This window comes from Cynoglossus semilaevis, chromosome 14 (genome assembly GCF_000523025.1).
Source record: "Cynoglossus semilaevis isolate Cse_v1.0 chromosome 14, Cse_v1.0, whole genome shotgun sequence".
Classification (NCBI taxonomy): domain Eukaryota; kingdom Metazoa; phylum Chordata; class Actinopteri; order Pleuronectiformes; family Cynoglossidae; genus Cynoglossus; species Cynoglossus semilaevis.
In genome coordinates this window covers 26,969,604-26,989,808 of record NC_024320.1, presented here as the reverse complement: position 1 = coordinate 26,989,808, position 20,205 = coordinate 26,969,604, and the positions used below count along the sequence as shown (strand labels likewise).

General features: G+C 45.9%; 2 protein-coding genes across 4 annotated transcripts; one reads left to right on the top strand and one right to left on the bottom strand.

Annotated features, from left to right (window-relative positions):
• Positions 1–309: 309 nt before the first annotated feature.
• Positions 310–2,989, bottom strand: fktn (fukutin). The gene is made up of 10 exons (XM_008326167.3): positions 2,763–2,989; positions 2,547–2,603; positions 2,096–2,296; positions 1,863–2,009; positions 1,655–1,785; positions 1,434–1,566; positions 1,204–1,333; positions 991–1,124; positions 747–871; positions 310–579 (listed from the first exon to the last, which is right to left on the bottom strand). The coding sequence occupies exons 1-10, from the start codon at positions 2,862–2,864 to the stop codon at positions 366–368; spliced, it is 1,374 nt and encodes a 457-aa protein (XP_008324389.1). The 5' UTR covers positions 2,865–2,989; the 3' UTR covers positions 310–365.
• apc (APC regulator of WNT signaling pathway) lies at positions 2,962–19,934 on the top strand. Of its 3 annotated transcripts, XM_008326168.3 has the most exons (17): positions 2,962–3,097; positions 3,774–3,928; positions 8,051–8,206; positions 9,085–9,169; positions 9,260–9,467; positions 9,925–10,033; positions 10,131–10,244; positions 10,337–10,399; positions 11,217–11,264; positions 11,339–11,434; positions 11,522–11,699; positions 11,791–11,991; positions 12,788–12,883; positions 12,973–13,112; positions 13,630–13,824; positions 13,918–14,132; positions 14,222–19,594. In XM_008326168.3, the coding sequence occupies exons 3-17, from the start codon at positions 8,072–8,074 to the stop codon at positions 19,260–19,262; spliced, it is 6,924 nt and encodes a 2,307-aa protein (XP_008324390.1). In that variant the 5' UTR covers positions 2,962–3,097; positions 3,774–3,928; positions 8,051–8,071; the 3' UTR covers positions 19,263–19,594. The 3 variants fall into 3 exon arrangements, with proteins under 3 accessions (XP_008324390.1, XP_008324391.1, XP_016893973.1); XM_008326169.3 differs by lacking the exons at positions 2,962–3,097; positions 3,774–3,928 and adding an exon at positions 5,147–6,274 and having other exon boundaries at positions 14,222–19,934; XM_017038484.2 differs by lacking the exons at positions 2,962–3,097; positions 3,774–3,928; positions 8,051–8,206 and adding an exon at positions 8,471–8,949 and having other exon boundaries at positions 14,222–19,934.
• Positions 19,935–20,205: the final 271 nt, after the last annotated feature.

Genomic DNA, 20,205 nt, shown 5'->3' with positions numbered 1-20,205 from the left:
TAAACATTTCTAATCCCTATAAGAGGTGGTTAAATTAGTGACATTACAGTATTTCTAGACTGAAGAAACAACACGTTAACATCTAATATGGCTTCACCTCTGAGGTTGTGTTCCTTGACTAAAACCTGTCGGTCATCTGTCATTACTCTGTGGTCTCCGACCTTTTTTGTATCAAGGACCAGTTGTATCAGCCGTTACCATCATTGAAGGATCATTACATTGTCAAAAATGTGTTAAAGTAAGTACGTTTCTCACCGGTCCGTACGGTGTCTGCATGTCTGGATTCCAAGAAGAACAACACAAAAATAATACAGTTTATTCAGTTTCCGTTTTATTAGGGATTATTGATCCACATGGTCATTGTTTCAGTAAACCTGAATGAGCTCCTCCCACTCGGCTGGAGGCCACAGCCCGTTTTCTTGTACGTTACTCGGTGACGACTTCCAGTCCCAGCTCTTCACAGGAACGCTCCAGGTGGTGCCGTAGTTTGCCATCACATAGTCAAGTGTTTCACAGGGAACTCGTACCTTCAGCTCCAGGAGCTCTGCCCAGCAGAGTGAGAAGCGCGGGAAGAGGTACCTGTGGGAACCAACAGAGGCGGGTTTACAGTCGAAGTTTAAACCAATCTTTGAGTAGTTAGGGTTAAATTATGGATTCATTCAGGAGGAGCTTCTGAAGCGGCTAATCTGCCACTTTATCAAAGAAAATCTTGAGCGTAGACTGAAAAGATTTTAAGAGTTTCGTACTTGAACTTTTTGCCGCTCTTTGCCTGAGTTCCACCATTCCACATGAGGTCTCTGTCTTCATAGAAAAAGAAAATGTCCAGTTTGACATCTCCACTCAAAAATGACAACTCCAGGCTGTCGTCCACCTGAGTTGAAAAAACATTGTACAAGGACAAAGATCTGAGTCTAGTACAAGTAAAACTTTTTTTAAATTAATTAACCTTTTGACGATAAATTCACAAAACTAAAAAGGAAAAACCCTGACCTTTCCAAATTTGTGTTTGAGTGTCAGGCCAGCGTCCCGGAATGCTGAGATGATGTCAGGTCTGAAGTCCTTGATAAAGATCCCGATGTCCACGTCTCGACTGTAGGAGATGACGCTGCACTGTCTGAACCAACCTTGAATGAGTGACACAGATCAGTTCAAAGAAGCTGGGATTTGATCACGTCAGCCTGTTGGAGCTGTTTCACATTTTACCCAAACACGTGCCGCTGCTGAGCCAGAAGGGTACACTGAGGCCACGAAGAGTGCGAGCAGCGACGTGGAGGAGGGATTTAGCACTTTTGCGAAAATCCACCGCAGCTTGTGAGGAGTCCTCTGGATAGAGCTGTGACGCCAAACAAACAAGAGCGACGAAAAATAAAAATCACATTTTCTGTCAAACTTATCTTCTGAATTTGATTTATTTTACACTTGTTATAACTGACCTGGAGGAAGTTGCGTGCCTCACGATAACGGCATTCTAAAAAGCGAGCGTTTTGCTGCTCGTTCAGGAAACCAGTCACATTTCGTGGGACTTTTATATCAAGACCATCCACCACTGTCAAGATGAGTTCTGGTCTGCAGGAGGAAAACAACAGAAACAAATACATCATAGTCCATTCTCTCCCGATGCATCTGCTTCTCTATTCCATTCCTCCTGATGTACCTGTCATAAGCTCCACTGTAGCGTCCATAGTCAAGAAGTTTGAAGGGAGCAAAGCTTCTGTCCATGTTAGCCTTTAGCCGTAACGCCCCATGCCACAGGTAGTTCCCACTGCGCTCGTACAGGAACACCACCTGCCACAAAATATGCTTTCGTTGCTGCATCTGTCATAATAACACTGTCATAACAAAGCTGACATGGCTGCACCTACGTGAATGATATAACTGTTGAGACGGAACAGGAAGTGAAGCGGGATTTCTTCTCCTGACAGCGTGTCCAAACTGGCTAATCGTGGATCCTCTCCTCGAAGCTGCAGCAGCTCAAAGCCTTTCTGCTCGGCAGCCAATAGGAAGTCAGGCTATCACAAAAAAAACAAATGGATATTTCAGTTGTGGGGTACATGGTTAGCTTCATCATCATCATCGATAGTTCAAAACGCCTCACGTTGTACTTCCACAGGTTGGCTTGTAACCCAAATGATGTGACTTGTCTGTTGGTGCACAGGAAGGTACAGTGTGGCTCGTGTGTTTGTTGATCACGCTGCCGCAAAGCATCCTGGGAGAGTAAGCTGAGAGCAGCGGTGTCAGCTAAAAACAGTGGCAGCCTGAAACGCTGAGCCAGTGCAAGGAACGTCTTCACTGTTTGCTGTGGAGAACAAAGTAACAGGACATTCCCCTGTTAAAACATGTGAGGACAGTAAATATTATGTATTATTATTATTATATATGAGAATCATGACGACTGGGTTGAGCTCTTCATTTAGTCTTTCTCTGGGTTTACCTTTTCAACAGTAGTGTCACTGTCTGCAGTGAAATACCTCCACATTCTTATTATATTTTGTGCTCATACATTTAAGGATAGACGTTAAAAGAACAGAAAAATATATAAATCTTACCCATTGGATGTCACTAGCAGTAAGGTGGCCCGTTTGGCTCAAAATATGAGGCCCAGACTGTGGAGAAGCATACCATGTAACGGATACAAAGAATTTTTTACAATTACAATTAGATTTTTTTTAAGTTAAAAGCAAATTCAACAAAAAAATGTTTTTGCAAAGGTAATCTTATGACACAAAATGAAAATAACGTTGTAATAATTCCTTTAGGATTACCCTGCTGACGTATTTCCGATAGTAATGGAGCTGGAACAGTAGGAACACACAGCTGCTGACGATCAGCAGCAGTAAAACTGCCGTCCTGTTCACACGAGGCATGCGGAAACGCTGCGCAGTGACCCGCTCCTCATCACGTCAGCGGCGGGGATCTGCGCGTTGTTTACAGTGGTTAAAATATTAGACCGAGCTATCTGGAGCATCAACAACCGCCGCCATTTTTAAAACGTACCTCGGCATCTTCCTCGTTAAACTATTTACCGTTTAGCAAACAACGCAATGGTAAATTAGCGCCACTCGCTGGTGAGAAGGAGCAACACAACTCTTATTGAACAGTAAGGAGTTATATTTTCTTTTTTCATGTCTTTATATTTCAACATGTTAGATAAGTATGGAGTGTTCAAATTTTCAAAAGTTTTGTCATAATTTTAAGCTTGATAAACACTGTGCCTATTGCACCTTAACCATTTGTCAATTTTAGAGAATTAAATATATTACTTAAATTATCAAATTCAGTCACAGCAGGCTATAATTTCACCCCGGAAAGTTATGTTAATAAAAACAGCCATAATTCTGGGATAATAGATGTGGAATTGTATTTTGAATAATGACTTCGACTTCAGACTTTTATTGGCTTAATTGGAGAAGAGAGAAAATTTCGACTCCATTCTCCGAATAATGGAATTAAAGAATATAGTGAAATTCTCAAATGTCTGACTTAATTTTAGAATTCAGTGATTTAATAATTAACTCGGATGCATTTCTATATATGTTAATCCCAGTGCTGCAATTTTTAAAGCTAAAAAAGTTCTTTCAAAATTCTAATTTAAATCTTTTTTTTATTTAATATTCATTTAATATTGACGACTTTTTACATCGTGTAAAACCTGTGTGATATCGTGATACAACAACATTTTTAATATTATATGTTTTTTTATTTTTTATTTTCTCATAAACGCAGTAGATGTACTGCATTACGCTACAGTACCTTTTTTTTCTACCTGTTCACAGAGTGACACACTGATACAAGATGGCGGACCGCAGCTGCAGCTGCTCCACAACAAAAAGACTAAGCTAAACTTTGCCGGACTTTCAGAACTCCGCTGACCAGGACCATGAGCGGCCTCCGCCGCCTCTAACGACTTCAATCGGCAGGACATTTCCAGGTGATGTCCCCTTTAGCTGGCCTTGTCTGAAGAGAACTTTGTTTGGTTCTTCAAACCGGGACGGTAAGATTCGCCACACTGTTAGCCTGGCTAACACGTAGCTATAGCTCGGCGCTGTTTTGGGTGGATGGACGATACACTAAGTGAACACGAAGGTGACGGTAGTTAGCCTGGTTGGAAAGAGAGCAAACGAGTGAAAAAATACAGGAATTAAGCTTCTGGTTTTATTGTAATAAGATCAGGAAGGTGGAAGTCCAGCATGGCCATACGGCGCCGCAGATACTGATATATATATATATATATCATACTAATAATACCTTTGCAGTGTAGAATAGCTGTACTATTCATAGTGACACCATGTCGAATCACTGTCCTAGTAATTCAATGGTACGTTTACAGTTATCATATCACAGCCTGTACCACTAACTCTGTTTCTAAGGCCAGGTACAGTTGAAGTACTATTGATATCCTCTCTTTATAGTACTAATGGTACTGCAGTATGCAACTGTGTCATTACAACGGTAGTACCATGGGTGTCATTGCACATATTATATCACTGTTTTGTAATTTGCTGCTTGAATAAAGTACTTGTACAAACGATGTACTTTTATATTAAAACCAGTCCCAGGAACATTGTGTGTTCCTGGCAACAAGAGCAGGAAGAAAAATCAGTGTCAGACTCTCTCATCCCCAATGTTATAAATGAGTGCAGATAGTTGAGCTAACTGTCTGTAATATGCTGCGTTTTTATTGAACACAAGTTCAAACATACAAAATGTAAATGTTGGGAGTCACGCTTGTGCTAGAAATCACTGCTGCTTTACTTTTGATGTTGATACAGAGCCCAAAGTGAATTTAAAGATAGTGATTAGACATGTGTTTGATCTTCAGAGAACTGACTTTGTGGAGCTTTCATTGCAGTGGAAACACAGGGATGTGTGAATAACATTTAGTTTGTTGGTAGATCTTTGTGTACTAACCTTCCTGGAACTTTTAATTGTTGTGTCCAAATCCAGGACATCCTCTAAATATGCTACAGTACATGGCTTTTCTTACCTTTGATTTACCTTGTAATTCTCTTCCAGTTCACTTGTTCTTAAAAGGAAATTTTATATCAAAAACTATTTTTTTTCCAACAAATGATGGTAAATTCTTGGTACTAAATGTCCTCCAAAAGGAATTGTATGATGGTAAATTCTTGGTACTAAATGTACCAAGAAACCCTTGTTTTCTTCTTCTTTGTAACCCCTGTGGCAGGTCAGAATACTATTTTGACCTCTTTTACTCTTACAAACAATGTCTGACCTAATTATTGCCATAATTAATAATATATATGTAAAGGCATATGTATGTAAATATATATTTAACAACCCAAACTCCAGAAACATCTTTTGAGCCAAAAACAACAACTACCCCTGATTAGTGTTGGTTATACTAACACTGAGCTGAGAACTATTTTTCTGTAGCACAGTGTAGGCAGCACTGATGACACGTCAGTTTCTTACACCTGAGTTGGACCTTTAGTCAGAGAATTGTCACTTCATACGAAACCTGAACATGTTTTACCAGCTGTGAGTCATCTCTGTCACACAAATTCACACAGTCATTTGTGTGTTTGTCAGGACTAGGCTTGTGTAAAATATCATATCGTGTACGAATAATCTTCAGAAAGAATTTGCCACTTTGCGATTTCGATTGATTTGGAGTCAAAAACCTGCAAGTGCAGTTGTGATTGATTAATCGTCAAATTAATTATTAGCATTAATTATTATCAGCAAAATGCCATAAATAATCAGGATTTTATTCTTTTACCAATGTTCCCAACAGGCATTGACAGTGTGAAGAGCTCTGGTCATCTGTGGAGACGTACACTCCCACCATATAATCATTCAACATTTAAACCTCAGTTTAAAACATGAACCACCAGTTTCACTCACAAAGGAAAAGAGAGGTTTTGTTTTGTAAAAAAAAAAAATGTCTGCGTGCTTTGCCTTTAAGGTTTTATAGGATCTGTCAGAACGACTGAAAGTCAGTGCAGTGTCTTTACAAGAATAACTGTGAAGAGCGTGTGCGTGTTTTATACGCGTGCCAGTGCTCTGGTGTGTGCGGTCCGTGATTTGTGTTTGTGTGTACGTGAGCGTCTCAGTAACCCGGTCAATTCTGCAGCCAGCAACAGCAGCAAAGCATGCTGGGAGCAGGAGTGGGGCCTGCCCCTCCCTCCCCAACCCCCTGTGCTTGACTCTGCTTTCTGATTGGCTGCTCTCTCGCCCAGCTGACTGCTCTCTGTCAGACAGAGAAAGAGAGAAAGGGAGAGAGAGGGAGGGAGATGGAGGCGACAGCAATGGGGTGAGCTGCCATTTTCTCTTTCTTTCCCAACATTTCTCCATTATTTACCCTTTCACTTGTTTCTGTGTGTTTCTCTGGCTAATGTTGGATAAAGAATGGGTGACTGATAGGGAGGAGGAGACAGGGAGGGAGGAAGGAGAGGCAGCGGGGGGAGCTGTCCTCATTTTATTGTCTGCTCTCTCCATCTTCCCTCCTTCCCTTTTATTTGGTCAGCTTCTGTTAAGGGGTGAGAGAAAAAGCCATGGTTTGAGGGAAAACAGAAGGAAAACCAGGGAAATGTGTGTGGAGGAGGCAGAGATGATGATGGGAGGAGAGAGGAGGTGGAGAAAATGGCCGCCCGGTGATGGAGGATGGAGATAGAGGGAGGAGGAGGAGAGGCTGCAGTTATCTGCTGTCTTTCACTATCTGCTGCTGCTGCTGCTGCTGCTGCTGCTGCCTCGGCGTCGTCTGCTCCTGTGTGTTTGGTTTTATTGGTCATTGATCAGAGAGCACTGTTTGAACACCGGGATCATTTTTTAATGATGATTATGTCATTAATAAATAATTGACGACTTGACATCAGGAAGTAAGATCACTTGTGCAGTAGTGTAGTATTACTGTAGTACTGCAGTACACTGTAGGATTACTGCTCCGTGGTTTAGTATTACTTTTGCAAAGTGTAGTATGACTGCGGTGCAAATTAATCCTGGTGGGAATCGGGTGCAGGATTAAAAAGGAGAAAACAGGTTTAATATTTGATAGGAAGTGTTTTCTTCCGGTGGAAATCAGCAGCGTGTCGTGTCGGTAAGAGTGGGTTTTTGTCTTTTTTTTTTTTTTTTAACTAAAACACAACACTTCCATAATCACCATAGACACACAGCATCACTATGGTACGTTGTTTAGCATCTGACTGCAGGGCATCGGTACTGTCTTTATCAATGATGTGGTACTTGGATGACTCTGGTATATTTGGGGCAAACAGAAATGTCTTCTTAGACCGACCTGTCAGAAAACCAGTCCAACTCATCACTTCCTGTTTGCGTTAAAATGCAAATTGTATTACTTTCTTATCAAAAACGGAACGCAAAAGAGGAAATTAAATGGAAGTATTTAAAAAACGTATGCTTTGACTTTTCCTTTTGCTGATGCCGACTTTGGTCGATGTACGCCCCCTGCTGGCCACATCACTTTTGAGGTCCAGAGAAATGACTTGCTGAGTAAGGGGAATTAGAGCTTTGTCATTCAGTCTGTTTAATTCTTAACATCAATCCACTGAATAATTAAAAAAATGAATGAGTCTTTACCAGTAATGACAAAAGAGTGTTTGAAAATCATTGTAGCTCTAATGGACCAAAGGTGGTTTTTCTACTCTTTAGGCGTATGCAGTGACATAGTGACGTCATTAAAGTTATTATTGGAGAATGATGATGATGATTGGTCGACCTTCCTCTGTGAGTTGTAGAAATGACTTCAGATTTCAAATTGTTGGGTTTTTTTTGTTCATGTATTTGTTTGTGGCATCAGCTGGTGCAGATGGACAGAGGAGGCTGTTCCACGTTATTGATTTTTCCAGCTTTATAAAGTCTTTTTAAGGCGGTGTTATGATGCGTCTGGTGTCGAGTTTCCTGCCCACTGAAGTCCCGCTGCTGATCTCATACAAACATTGATGTCTCTTCCACTCGAGGCTCTGCTGATAATCAGAGTTACGCTGCTGATAAACCTGGGATGATATATATAACCAGCTGGTCATTAGTGCCTTTTGGTAAAATAATCAACCCCTCCCCTCGCCCCCTACAGGTCAGCCGTGGCTTTTCCAACATGGCAGCAGCTTCATATGATCAGCTGTTGAGGCAGGTGGAGGTTCTAAAGATGGAGAACTCAAACCTGAGGCAGGAACTGCAGGACAACTCCAACCATCTGACCAAGCTGGAGACGGAGGCGTCCAACATGAAGGTCAGTACCGGGGAGGTCACGTGGTCAACATCGAAATACAGCGCGGTCAAAAGTCACATGATCATCTGTCGGTTAACTAACCATGAGGCTGGTGTCCAACATGATGATCAGGTCAGATGATCAGGTGACCTCATCAATCAGCTGATTGACCATCTGTCTGTTTCATTTGTATAAGTTCAATTGATCAGCTGATTGACCATCTGTCTGTTTCCATTTGTATAAGTTCAATCTCTCTCTCTCTCTCTTTTCTATCATGTAAACCCAGACTCTCTCTCTCTCTCCCTTAAACTCAGAATAGTGTGGTGAAGTGGTGTTTCTTCAGCAGTCACATGACGCCGCTCTGACGTTGATAATGAGCTCCTTGTTGTTATTCAGAGTGTGATGTCTGTGTGTGAGGATCTGGGTCTGACACAGGACTCAGGAAACTTGAGTCAGAATGACCAGAGTCTGTGTCCTTCCTGTCTCATGTCTGTTCCCTTTCCATAGTCCTGCCTTTAATGCTATCTTTTTCTTATTATTATTTCTTTAAAATTTTTAATTTGTCATTTTTTTAGTCTGTTTTTTTTATCTATTTCCCCTTTTTGGTTGTGATTCTTTCTGTTCTCTTCTTTCCCCCAAACACACACACTCATTTCCTGTTTCCCGTTTCCTTTTTCCTGTTGTGCGGATGAGCCACAGCAGCAAACGGTGTGAATGTTGTTAGTCCCATCATGTCACTGTACGAGCGCTGTCGTTTCATCGTGGTGAGTGAGACAAAGAGAGAGTCGTGGCCGGTCGATCACTTGTTACTGCTGTCTTTCTTGTTTGAGTGAAATGATGATTAGATAAAACGTGATCTGTTTTTAAATGTCACCGTGATGTCATTGTGCCATAAACAGGAAGTGCTGAAGCAGTTGCAAGGTACCATAGAAGAAGAATCAGGAGAGGCCTCTGGATCTCAGTTGGAGCTGATTGAGAGATTGATTGTCAATTTAAAGACACACACACACTGACAAACACACAAACACACACACACACAGATCCAACTTCATCCTCTTCCTCTCCCCCTCCGTCCAGAGATGAGTCTGGACGCACCAGGTTTCAAGCCCAGGTCCAGGCCGCCTCTTCCACCGTCCTCTTCCTCGAGCTCAGGCTCCTCAGGCTCTGGAGCCGCAGGAGCGTCAGGAGGCTCAGCCACCGCCTCGGCTTTCCCCAGGAGAGGGCTGCCATCTGCAGGCAGAGACAGCCATGACCGCTGCCTGGAGGAGCTGGAAAAGGAGAGGTAACGAGTAGAACAGTTTCTTTGAAAAAACTTTACGAATGGATTTCAGTAAAATAAAAAACAAAAAAAAAAACAGAAGATGACACCATATATATTTAATTTTATTTTAAAAAAAAGTTTTATTTATGTGTATATATATGTGTGTTTGTGTATATATGTGTATATATTTATATATGTATGTGTATATATATGTATGTGTATATATGTATATATATACATCTTTGTGTAAATATCTCATGTTACAACATGGACACCTGCGTCTTATATATGTACAATTTATTTAATTTTTTTTTTAATTTAGTGTGTGGCATATATTCAGGTGGGCTCAATGATCCGTAAATTACATGGTATCATATACATATACATGTATACGTATATGACATACACATATAGCCACCAGGGGTAGCTGCAGCCAAGTAAATGGCTAGTTGTTTCAACTCCCCCTCCTCCTCCACAGGTCTCTCCTCTTGGCTGAACTGGAGAAAGAGGAGAAAGAGAAGGACTGGTATTACGCTCAGCTGCAGGATCTAACCAAGAGGATCGACAGTCTGCCGCTAACAGAAAATGTACGACATCACGTTGACACACACGAGTCCCGATGTCCACGATGTTCAACTGCTGTTTTGTATCAATCATTCTGATCCGATCACTTCATCTCTGCAGTTCACGCTGCAAACGGACATGAGTCGACGTCAGTTGGAGTTCGAGGCTCGTCAGATCCGATCAGCCATGGAGGAGCAGCTGGGTTCCTGTCAGGAGATGGAGAGAAGAGCTCAGGTACGCTCGGGAGTGAAGGTCAAACTGGACTGGGTGGATTCCACTGGACGTGTTTCTGAAACCTTTGTGTGTGTGTGTGTGTGTGTTTTCAGGCTCGAGTGGCTCGTATACAGCAGATTGAGAAGGACATCCTGAGACTGGGAGCCCGACTGCAGGTGAGTTCACCTGTGAAACTCACTCACTACAACAACAAGTCTGACACTGAATATTATCTCCTTGAGTCATGCTATGTAGAAAAAAAAGGCATAATTCCATAATATCCAGTGACCGATAAAATCGCCCCGTTATTAGCATAATTATGTGATATCTTTAAAAATCGTTATTAATTTGTCCTTCAATAATGGAAACCTGATAACGCAACGCCTGGGTTTCGCAAAACGTGTCTTCGCAAAACATGTGCCTCAAAAAATAGTTTTGCGGGAAAACGGCTGTATATGAAAGTGAAAGTCACTAGATGGCAGCATTGCAGCTCATTTTATTCATCTATTTTGATAATCAGTAAATTGTGTTCAGAATCCTGGAACTCATACAGTGGTTTGTACTGAAAAATGAATAAATATTACCAGGCGGTCAATAGTATTTTGCGTAGTAATTTGCGTGGTCGGGGGTTGAAGAAACTTCTGTCCCCTAGGGGGGGCATGTCAGAAAATAACTGCTTTAACCTTAGTGAGCAGACTGCACTTAACTTCCTTGACCACCAGGGTACCACTGCCCCGCTATATTAATGTTGGTTGATATCGGATTCGGAAATTAAGCGTTTGGACGATATCAGCGTATCTCTGGACAAAAACTTCATATCAGACACCCTAAAAAAGGACAACTTTTATTTTGTAATGGGGAATTAAAATTGATGAGATCGAAAGATTTTTATTATTATAAAGTATACATGTCACTTGACAGTTATTCCAGGTTGTTTCGACACTTCAGAACGTTCCTGTCCATCTGCGTCACCTGTGTCTTTGTGTTCTGTAGGTGGAAGGATCTCAGGGGACAGAGAGCAGTGGAATGGCCGCAGCTCAGGTCAGTGTTTGCTTTTTATTCTCCACCGTCTCAGTGTGATTCTCTGTTTAAGGTTCAGTTCCTCTCCTCCGCAGAATCCCAGCAGCAGCAGCAGCAGACTGGATCACGAGCCGGCCAATGAGGCGAGCTACTCCGTACCTCGGCGAATCACCAGCCACCTTGGAACAAAGGTCAGGGATCTGGAACTCTAGCTCTCTGCCGTGTCACAGCAATGCAGTCAGATGAGTGACCAATGACCTCTGTGTGACCTCCTGCAGGTGGAGATGGTCTACAGTCTTCTGTCAATGTTGGGGACACATGACAAAGACGACATGTCCCGGACACTCCTGGCCATGTCGAGCTCCCAGGACTCTTGCATCGCCATGCGTCAGTCCGGCTGCCTCCCCCTCCTCATTCAGCTGCTTCACGGAAACGACAAGGACTCGCTTTTGCTCGGTAAACTGGAGCCTCCACCGTCCTCCACCCTTTGAGTCGTACTCGTATGCGTGTTGTCACAAATACTAAGTAGCATCTTTCTAAAACCCAGGGAACTCCAGAGGCAGTAAGGAGGCCCGGGCGCGGGCGTCAGCGGCTCTCCACAACATCGTCCACAGTCAGCCTGACGACAAGCGAGGGCGGCGTGAGATCAGAGTGCTTCACCTGCTGGAGCAGGTGCGTCATTACTGCGAGGCCTGCTGGAGCTGGCAGGAGAACCACGAGAGGAGCGTGGAGCAGGACGATAACCCCAGTGAGTCCGGTCACAAACCCACGCAGCAGGTCACTCTGTCATTTTGTTTTCCACAGATCGTACCTCTCCGACAGCAGCAGTACCAAAATATGAGTTGTTAAACTTTTGGATCACGAGGCCTCAGCCTTTGTTTATTGAGACGCAGGTTGAAGCAATTAAGAAAGATGGTTGAAAAGTCAATGTTGTCCTGTAAATGTGGTTCTTCTGAGGCTTAAACATGGTCACAGCTTGTTGCAGCTTTTTGAGCATCAGATTTAGAAACATCAATATTCTTGTCAACAGATTCCAAATCAGTTTCTTTGTTGAAGTTGATTAATCAACAGTTAATTTACACAGAAGGACTTTAATGGTTGTAATGAAACAAATGCATATTTTTATATTTACTTACAACACATGGTTTATTACAGTGTTTCACAAATGTGTCCTAATTTTTCATTAGGAAAACCCCACGACACACCATCGAACGTCGAAGTCTGACAAAAAGTATATGTGATAAAATATAATAACCTCTTAGTTTAAATTTACTAAATTCACCAAAATCTCATCCTGTTTAGTTGAAGACAACTCTGATTTACTCGCAGGAATTGAAGAAAGACACTCACAATCATCTCCTTCAACAGCTCTGAAGGTTTTTTTCAAAGACACTCACAATCATCTCCTTCAACGGCTCTGAAGGTTTTTTTTTCTCCAGTTGTCATAGCCATCTGCTGCCACCTAGGTACCAACGATGGGAATTTTACAAGTGGATGTGTCTTTGGAATAACTGTGTGTGTGTTTGTGTGTGTTTGTGCGTCAGTGCCGTCTCCAGTTGAACATCAGATCTGTCCGGCCGTCTGCGTCCTGATGAAACTGTCCTTCGACGAAGAACATCGCCACGCCATGAACGAGCTCGGTGCGTGACCTGCCCGTGACGTCCTTCCCTCCTGAGACACACGCGTCGCTGTTCACACGCTGATGTTCTTGCGTTGTTTGTCCCCGCAGGTGGTCTTCAGGCCGTGGCTGAACTTCTCCAGGTGGACTGTGAGATGTTTGGGCTGAGCAGTGATCATTACAGTGTGACACTCAGGCGATATGCTGGCATGGGCCTCACCAACCTCACCTTCGGAGATGTAGCAAATAAGGTTTGGCCTCGTCTTCGTACATTTTTTTTTTTTACCTGATTTCAATAAAAAAATAATTAAAGTTTACTACGTTTATAGATAAAGAAACCGTAGCTATACTACATGTAGGAGGTGTAAGAAAATATGGATACGCTGAAATATTCTGACATTTAATCTAAAGATCTACATACATGTAGAAAAGTCAACCTCACCTGTGTGTCAGAAAAAAAGGTGGGGTTTCACTAGTAGACCTTTTACTGTAAGGCAAGAGCACAAACCACTAACCCACCAAGTTTTACATTAGTATTTCTTAAGGGGTGTAAAATAATATAGACGATCAGTGTTTCTTATCAATCTCCTCCTCCATCAGTTATTGATTTTTTTCTCCCCAATTCCCAGTCCAATATTCCTGGTGTTGGTTCATGTACTTTTTCTTTTCTTTCTTCTCTAGTGATTCCGAATGTAGATCCCTCTGTTCCAGAGTTAGGAACTGATGTTCAGATGGAACAGAGTCAGAGTCTTTACCTTTTATTTCCAGGCCACACTGTGTTCAATGAAGGGCTGCATGAGAGCAATGGTTGCCCAGCTCAAGTCAGAGAGTGAAGATCTGCAGCAGGTGATCGCCAGCGTCTTGAGAAACCTGTCGTGGCGCGCTGATGTGAACAGTAAGAAGACGCTACGTGAGGTCGGCAGCGTGCGGGCGCTGATGGGATGTGCCCTGGAGGTCCAGAAGGTAAAGAGCCCTAAAGTACAGAACGGTATAATTATACGACTAGGTTTGAACCTGAGGTTCACTGTGAATTTTTAATTTTTTTTCTCTGTTCAGGAATCGACGCTGAAGTCCGTACTGAGTGCTCTCTGGAACTTATCGGCACACTGCACTGAGAATAAGGCTGACATATGTGCCGTAGACGGTGCTCTGGCGTTTCTGGTTGGAACTCTGACTCATCGCAGTCACACCAACACGTTAGCCATCATTGAAAGCGGTGGAGGCATCCTGCGCAACGTGTCCAGCCTTATCGCCACCAACGAAGCGCACAGGTAAGAAACCACCCCCTCAAAAAAAATGTCTGATTACAATCCAGCACCTCCGCCACCCGTAACGCTCCACCTTCTTTGTGGTCCTACAGGCAGGTGCTCCGGGACCACGGCTGCCTGCCGACGCTGCTGCAGCACCTGAAGTCTCACAGTCTGACCATCGTCTCCAATGCTTGTGGCACGCTCTGGAATCTCTCAGCCCGAGACGCCAAGGACCAGGAGACTCTGTGGGAGCTGGGCGCTGTGGGCATGCTCCGTAACCTCATCCACTCTCGCCACAAAATGATAGCCATGGGAAGTGCTGCCGCGCTTCGCAACCTGATGGCCAATCGCCCGGCACGCTACAAGGACGCCAGTGTGGTGTCACCAGGCGCGGGCGCCCCGTCACTGCACGCCCGGAAACAGAAAGCTCTGTTTGAGGAGCTGGACGCACAGCAGCTGTCGGAGACGTTCGACAACATCGACAACCTGAGCCCCAAAGCTGCACACAGGAAGGGGCGTGGCTGCAACGGTTCAGGAGGAGGAGGAGGGGCCATCACACGGCCGTACGCTAACACACCGGTGTTGTCAAGCCCAAAGAACGGGGAAGGATCGAAGAGAATGGTGGAGGAACCTGTGTATCCTCGGCCGGTGTTCCCGCCGAGTGTTCGAGCATCGAGTGACAGCCTGAACAGTGTGACGAGCGCAGACGGATACGGCAATCGTGGCAAGACCAAACCCTCGGCAGAACCGTTCTACTCCTCCGACGAGAACGGTGCCAACAAGTGCTGCGTGTACAGGAAATATCCGGCTGACCTAGCTCATAAAATCCGCAGCGCTAACCACATGGCCGATGACGATGGCGCGGAGCTTGACACGCCCATCAACTACAGCCTGAAATATTCAGATGAACAGTTGAACTCTGGGAGACAGAGTCCAAATCACCGTGGTGGGATTGAGAGTGACGACGATGACGGCCAGGATTCTCGGTTGAGAAGAAGAAACGATGGCAGTGAATCTGTCACAAGCGGCAGTCGCATGGCATCAGTTCCACCTCCACGATACGTCGTTACCTCAACATCAACCTTCAGCAGCGAATCGACCAGTGAGCAGCCAATCGACTACAGCCTGAAGTACGGTGCTGATGGCGCCCGCAAGCCCCTGTTTAAGCCTGAGGAGACCACCACCCCCTCCATCACCCCTCCTAAGTCCTCTACCGCTAATAAGCTCCGACCACCTCCTCCTCCTGCTCCAACTCAAGGAAATCGAGGGGTAACGAAAAGCAACCAGGAGTCAACGCAGACGTACTGTGTGGAGGACACGCCCATCTGCTTCTCCAGGGGCAGCTCACTGTCCTCATTGTCATCGGAGGAGGACGAGGATGGTGACATGATGGGCAGAAAGAGTCGGGGAGGGAGTGTCATCAGTGGCGTCGGTGCCAACAATTATTCAACTCTCACTGACGGTGACAAAGATGTTCACGAGCAGCAGCAGCAGCGGCAGCAAAAGGAGGCCGAGAGCCAGACCGCCGCCGCTCCGTCTTCACGTGGGCGACGAAGTCATCACCATCACCACGGCCACGCCCACCACCATCACCACCACCACCATGTAGCATCATCCTCTGGGGCCAGGACTCCCAAAAGTCCACCGGAGCAACCGTACGCTCAGGAGACGCCGTTAATGTTCAGCCGATGCACATCCGTCAGCTCATTGGACAGTTTCTCTACGTCTTCCATTGCCAGCTCCGTGCGATCCAGTGAGCCGTGCAGTGGCGTGCCGAGTGGTGTGGTCAGCCCCAGCGATCTGCCCGATAGCCCGGGGCAGACGATGCCGCCAAGTCGCGCCAAGACTCCACCGCCACCGCTGCAGGTGCAGCAAACGAAGGAAGAAGATGCAGCGAAGAAGGATGAGGAGGAGAGCAGTGCTGACATCCTGCTCCACTTTGCAACGGAGAGCACGCCACACGGCTTCTCCAGAGCGTCCAGTCTAAGTGCAATAACAATGGATGAGCCGTACATTGTCACAGAGCTGAAGTCAAAGGAGGAGGAGGACAAGAGCAAGGAGAGCGAAAAGAAAGAGGAGGAGTCTGTGGAACCAATCCTCGACGAATCAGATGACGACGATGACATTGAGATCCTGGAGGCCTGCATCAATATGGCCATGCCCAAGGCCTCACGAAAACCAAAGAAACAACAACAAGCAGCTCCTCGCAAACCCAGCCAGCTTCCGGTCTACAAGCTCCTCCCACCCCAAACCCGCACCCAACCACCACAAAGAAAGGACATTCCACCTCTTTCTCAAGAGGACGTGCCGAGAGTTTACTGCGTGGAAGGAACACCTCTGAACTTCTCCACGGCCACCTCCCTCAGTGACCTCACCATTGACTCTCCACCAAATGAGGAGGTGACAGAAGCCGTCATAGCTGTGGTGTCCCCCGCAGCGCCTCAAAGACGACGCACCGGAGTCCCCGAGGGCGAGAACGGTGACGACATCCTGGCCGAGTGCATAAGTGCTGCGATGCCCAAAGCCAAACCCAAAAAACAAATCAGGGTGGCAACAAGTAATGAACACCTCCAGACCCCACCTGTTCCTCCTCCTCTTCCTCCTTCAGCCCTGTCTCCTCTCGGACCTCAACAGCAGCAGAAGAAGAAGCCAACGTCGCCTGTTAAGCCAATGCCTCAGAGGTCAGTTTACAGCGTCACCTCGGCAACAACGACAACAGCAACTAAACCAAAACCAGGGTTTGCCTTTGATTCGCCGAGACACTACACCCCCATCGAAGGGACGCCGTGCTGCTTCTCACGAAACGATTCTTTGAGTTCCCTCGACTTTGACGAAGACGACTGTGGCGGTGGTGGCGGCGGTGAAAAGGAGGGAGAGGAAAGAAAAACAAAAGAAGAAGAAGGCAGGAAACGGATGCAGCAAACGGCCGCTGTCTTCCCTCGTACCAAACCTGCCACCAATCAAATCGCGACAGACGAAAAGCAGAAGTTTGCCATCGAGGACACGCCCGTCTGCTTCTCCAGGAACTCGTCTTTGAGCTCACTGAGTGACATCGATCAGGAGAACAACAACAAGGAGTTTGCTCCGCCCATTCCTGAGCAACAGGAAGGAGGGAAAACCGGAAGCAAGTCTCCTCCTCCCGCACAGAACGTGGAGTCGAAGCCTCGTCCTCCGGCCGCCACCGGCTACGCTCCCAAAGCGTTTCATGTGGAGGACACGCCTGTGTGCTTCTCCAGGAACTCGTCGCTGAGCTCCCTCAGCATCGACTCGGAGGACGACCTGCTGCAGGAGTGCATCAGCTCCGCCATGCCCAAGAAGAAGAAAAAAGCTGCTGCTACAGTACCTTCCAGCCTGCCCGCCACTCTCAACACAGCAGTCCCTGTTCCTAAAGCTGAGGAAAGCATTCATGCTGAAGAGGAACCTTCAGTTGCTCCCAGAAGCCCCACCTCCCCCGACTCCGAGTCATTTGATTGGAAAGCAATCCAGGAAGGAGCAAACTCCATCGTCAGCAGCCTAAATGCCGCCGCCGCCGCTTCCTCCCTCTCTCGTCAACCGTCTTCAGACTCGGACTCGGTTCTTTCGCTCAAGTCCGTGGGCTCACCCTTCCATCTTCCGATTGCCAAAAACAATGCTGAAGAAGAGGCGGACGAAAAGGAGGTGAAACGCGGTGCCAGGATCATCAAGGCAGGTGAGCGCAGCACGCTGGAGACGAAGAAGAAAGAGGAGGAGGAAGAGGAAGAGGCAAAGGCGTTGAGGGGAAACAAGAAGGTTTACAGAAGTCTAATAACTGGAAAGCCAAGGACGGAGCCTGCAGCCAGGGGGCGGAGTAAACCCAGAACAGCCCTTGCTGCCAAAGCTCCCGGCTGCAGTGAAGACAGAGGTGGTGGATCGTCTCGGGACTCCACACCATCCCGCTCATCCTCAGCCACCGGTCAAAAAGGAGGGAAGTTGTCGCAGCTGCCTCGCACAGCTTCTCCAGGAAGTGCATCATCTTCGTCATCGGCTTCCAGACAACCCAAACAGAGCCCAGCACTGAGGAGTACCAGCGGTGGTCCTGGCATCCCGAGGAGCGAGTCGGCATCGAGGGTTGGTTCTGCGGCCAAGAAGCAGAAGGCAGAGCCTGAAAAGCCCACGCTTGTCCGACAGTCTACGTTTATTAAAGAGGCACCGAGTCCAACGCTTAAGAGGAAACTCGAAGAGTCTGCCGCCGCCGCCGCTGCCGCGTCAGTGGCATCAGAATCACCGACAAGTCCCGACACACAACTTCCAACAGCAACCAGAAGACCGGACGTCAACCGCTCGCAGTCGGAGAGCCCCTCTCGTCCTCAGGAAGTGGCATCGTCACGGTTCAACCGAACGGGCACGTGGAAGAGGGAGAACAGTGCAGGAGGCGGAGGGGGCGGAGCCAACGGAAAACACTCTACGTCTTTACCACGCGTGGGGACGTGGAAACGGACCGGGAGCTCGTCGTCAGTGTTGTCGGCGTCGTCTGAGTCCAGCGACAAGGGCAGGAGTGAGGAGGAGCTGGCTGTCAGGGGCAAAGGGACTTGGAGGAAAACGAAGAGTAACGCAGACTTCTCGTCAGGACGCAACTTCACCGACAAAACTGAAGATGTGTGGGTTCGGATAGAGGACTGTCCTGTCAACAACCCACGATCCTCCTCTTCCTGTTCGGCCCGCACTCCTACTGCTGCCGGTGTTCCGCCTGTCATCGATGGCCCCGCCCTCTCAAAGATTTCTTCGTCGTCATCATCCTCTTCCTCCTCAAACCTTAACCTGCGTCGCAGCTGTGAAAGTCTGGACGACAAGGCACCAGCACATGAGCGTCAGCAGCCACAGCTCGCGCCACCTCAGCAGCAGCAGCAGCAGCAGCAGCGTGGTCAGCAGCGTAGTGGTGCAGTAGCAGCACGAGTCAGCCCTTTTAACTACACCCCCAGCCCCAGGAAGAGCAGCGCTGATCATACCAACACCACTACGGCAACTACTACGGCAAACAGCAGCTCGTCCACATCCACCACCCCGACGCGGCCTTCACTCATTCCCACCCCCGTCACCAAAAAACGGGAGCCTAAGGGCGGAGAGGGTGGTGCGGGAGCCGGAAGTGGTGGAGGCAGTGGTGAACGTGGCTCGTACATTGTAACATCAGTATGAAAAAAAAAAATCCGGACACTAAAATCACCGCTACAGTGTAAATATAGAGAAAAAATTGTACAGGAAATGCGTCTGTATTTAAGTGCTAGCCCTAACCCCCATCGTCCTCTCAGCGTTGGCTCTGTCCCCTGTCAACCTCGTCTCCCCAGCCAATGAGAGAAACCTTTAAAAAAAAAAAAAAAAAAAAGAACTTTTTATGTTTTTATACCACTAAAACTACGCGTAGCGCTTAGCCCTTTTCATTCTGTCTGTCTCTCTGCATGGCCCCGCCCCCTACCGTTAATGATGACAGTTAGAATGGTGACATAACGCTAACAGTTTGGTTCTGGTATTTAACGAGTGTCGAATGTAACGGGGAAAGTCATATAAGCATCGAAAATGTTTTTAATCTTCAGAATTAAAGATTTTTTTCACTTAACAAACTACTTTTATTCTAAGAAAAAAAACCTGTTTGTCACTATAAAGGTCCTGCTCTGTGTTGCCTTGGAAACGAATAACACTGTAAAACATAAGTTATTGCTGTAAAACTGTTGAAGCACATGATGAAACATTTTGCCAAAAAGTTAAGACTTTTGAATTTCTTTCTTTCATTTTTTTTTCTTTTTTTTCCAGGAGGAAAAATAGGCAAAAAGTTTTTGGTTAAATGTTGAAACAATAAAATTCTTAGCAGCAGAAGTTTCCGATGCCTGGTGTTTTTGTTGTCTGTATTAAAAAGAAAATCTTTAAAAATTGGTCGAAATTATTATGTTTGTGGTATTAATGACACGGTGATACAGTAGGAATTTAAAACCATTTAAAACGTCCGTTTTTATATTTTGGTATATAACGTTCTTCGAACTCTTAATCTGAAAGTTCCGGTTAATTTAACGTTCTCCGGTTCTTAATTCGAAGGCGTAATTTTTTAAAGTTCCGGTTAATTTAACGTTCTCCGTTTCTTAATTCG

Coding starts and splice junctions, on each gene's coding strand:
- fktn (XM_008326167.3), bottom strand. CDS start 2,864: ATGCCTCGTGTGAACAGGACGGCAGTTTTACTGCTGCTGATCGTCAGC. Junction 2,010..2,095: donor CCAACCTGTGGAAGTACAAC/GTGAGGCGTTTT, acceptor TTTTTGTGATAG/CCTGACTTCCTATTGGCTGC. Junction 1,334..1,433: donor AGGCACGCAACTTCCTCCAG/GTCAGTTATAAC, acceptor TTGGCGTCACAG/CTCTATCCAGAGGACTCCTC.
- apc (XM_008326169.3), top strand. CDS start 8,072: ATGGCAGCAGCTTCATATGATCAGCTGTTGAGGCAGGTGGAGGTTCTA. Junction 10,245..10,336: donor AGATGGAGAGAAGAGCTCAG/GTACGCTCGGGA, acceptor GTGTGTTTTCAG/GCTCGAGTGGCTCGTATACA. Junction 11,435..11,521: donor CCAGCCACCTTGGAACAAAG/GTCAGGGATCTG, acceptor GACCTCCTGCAG/GTGGAGATGGTCTACAGTCT.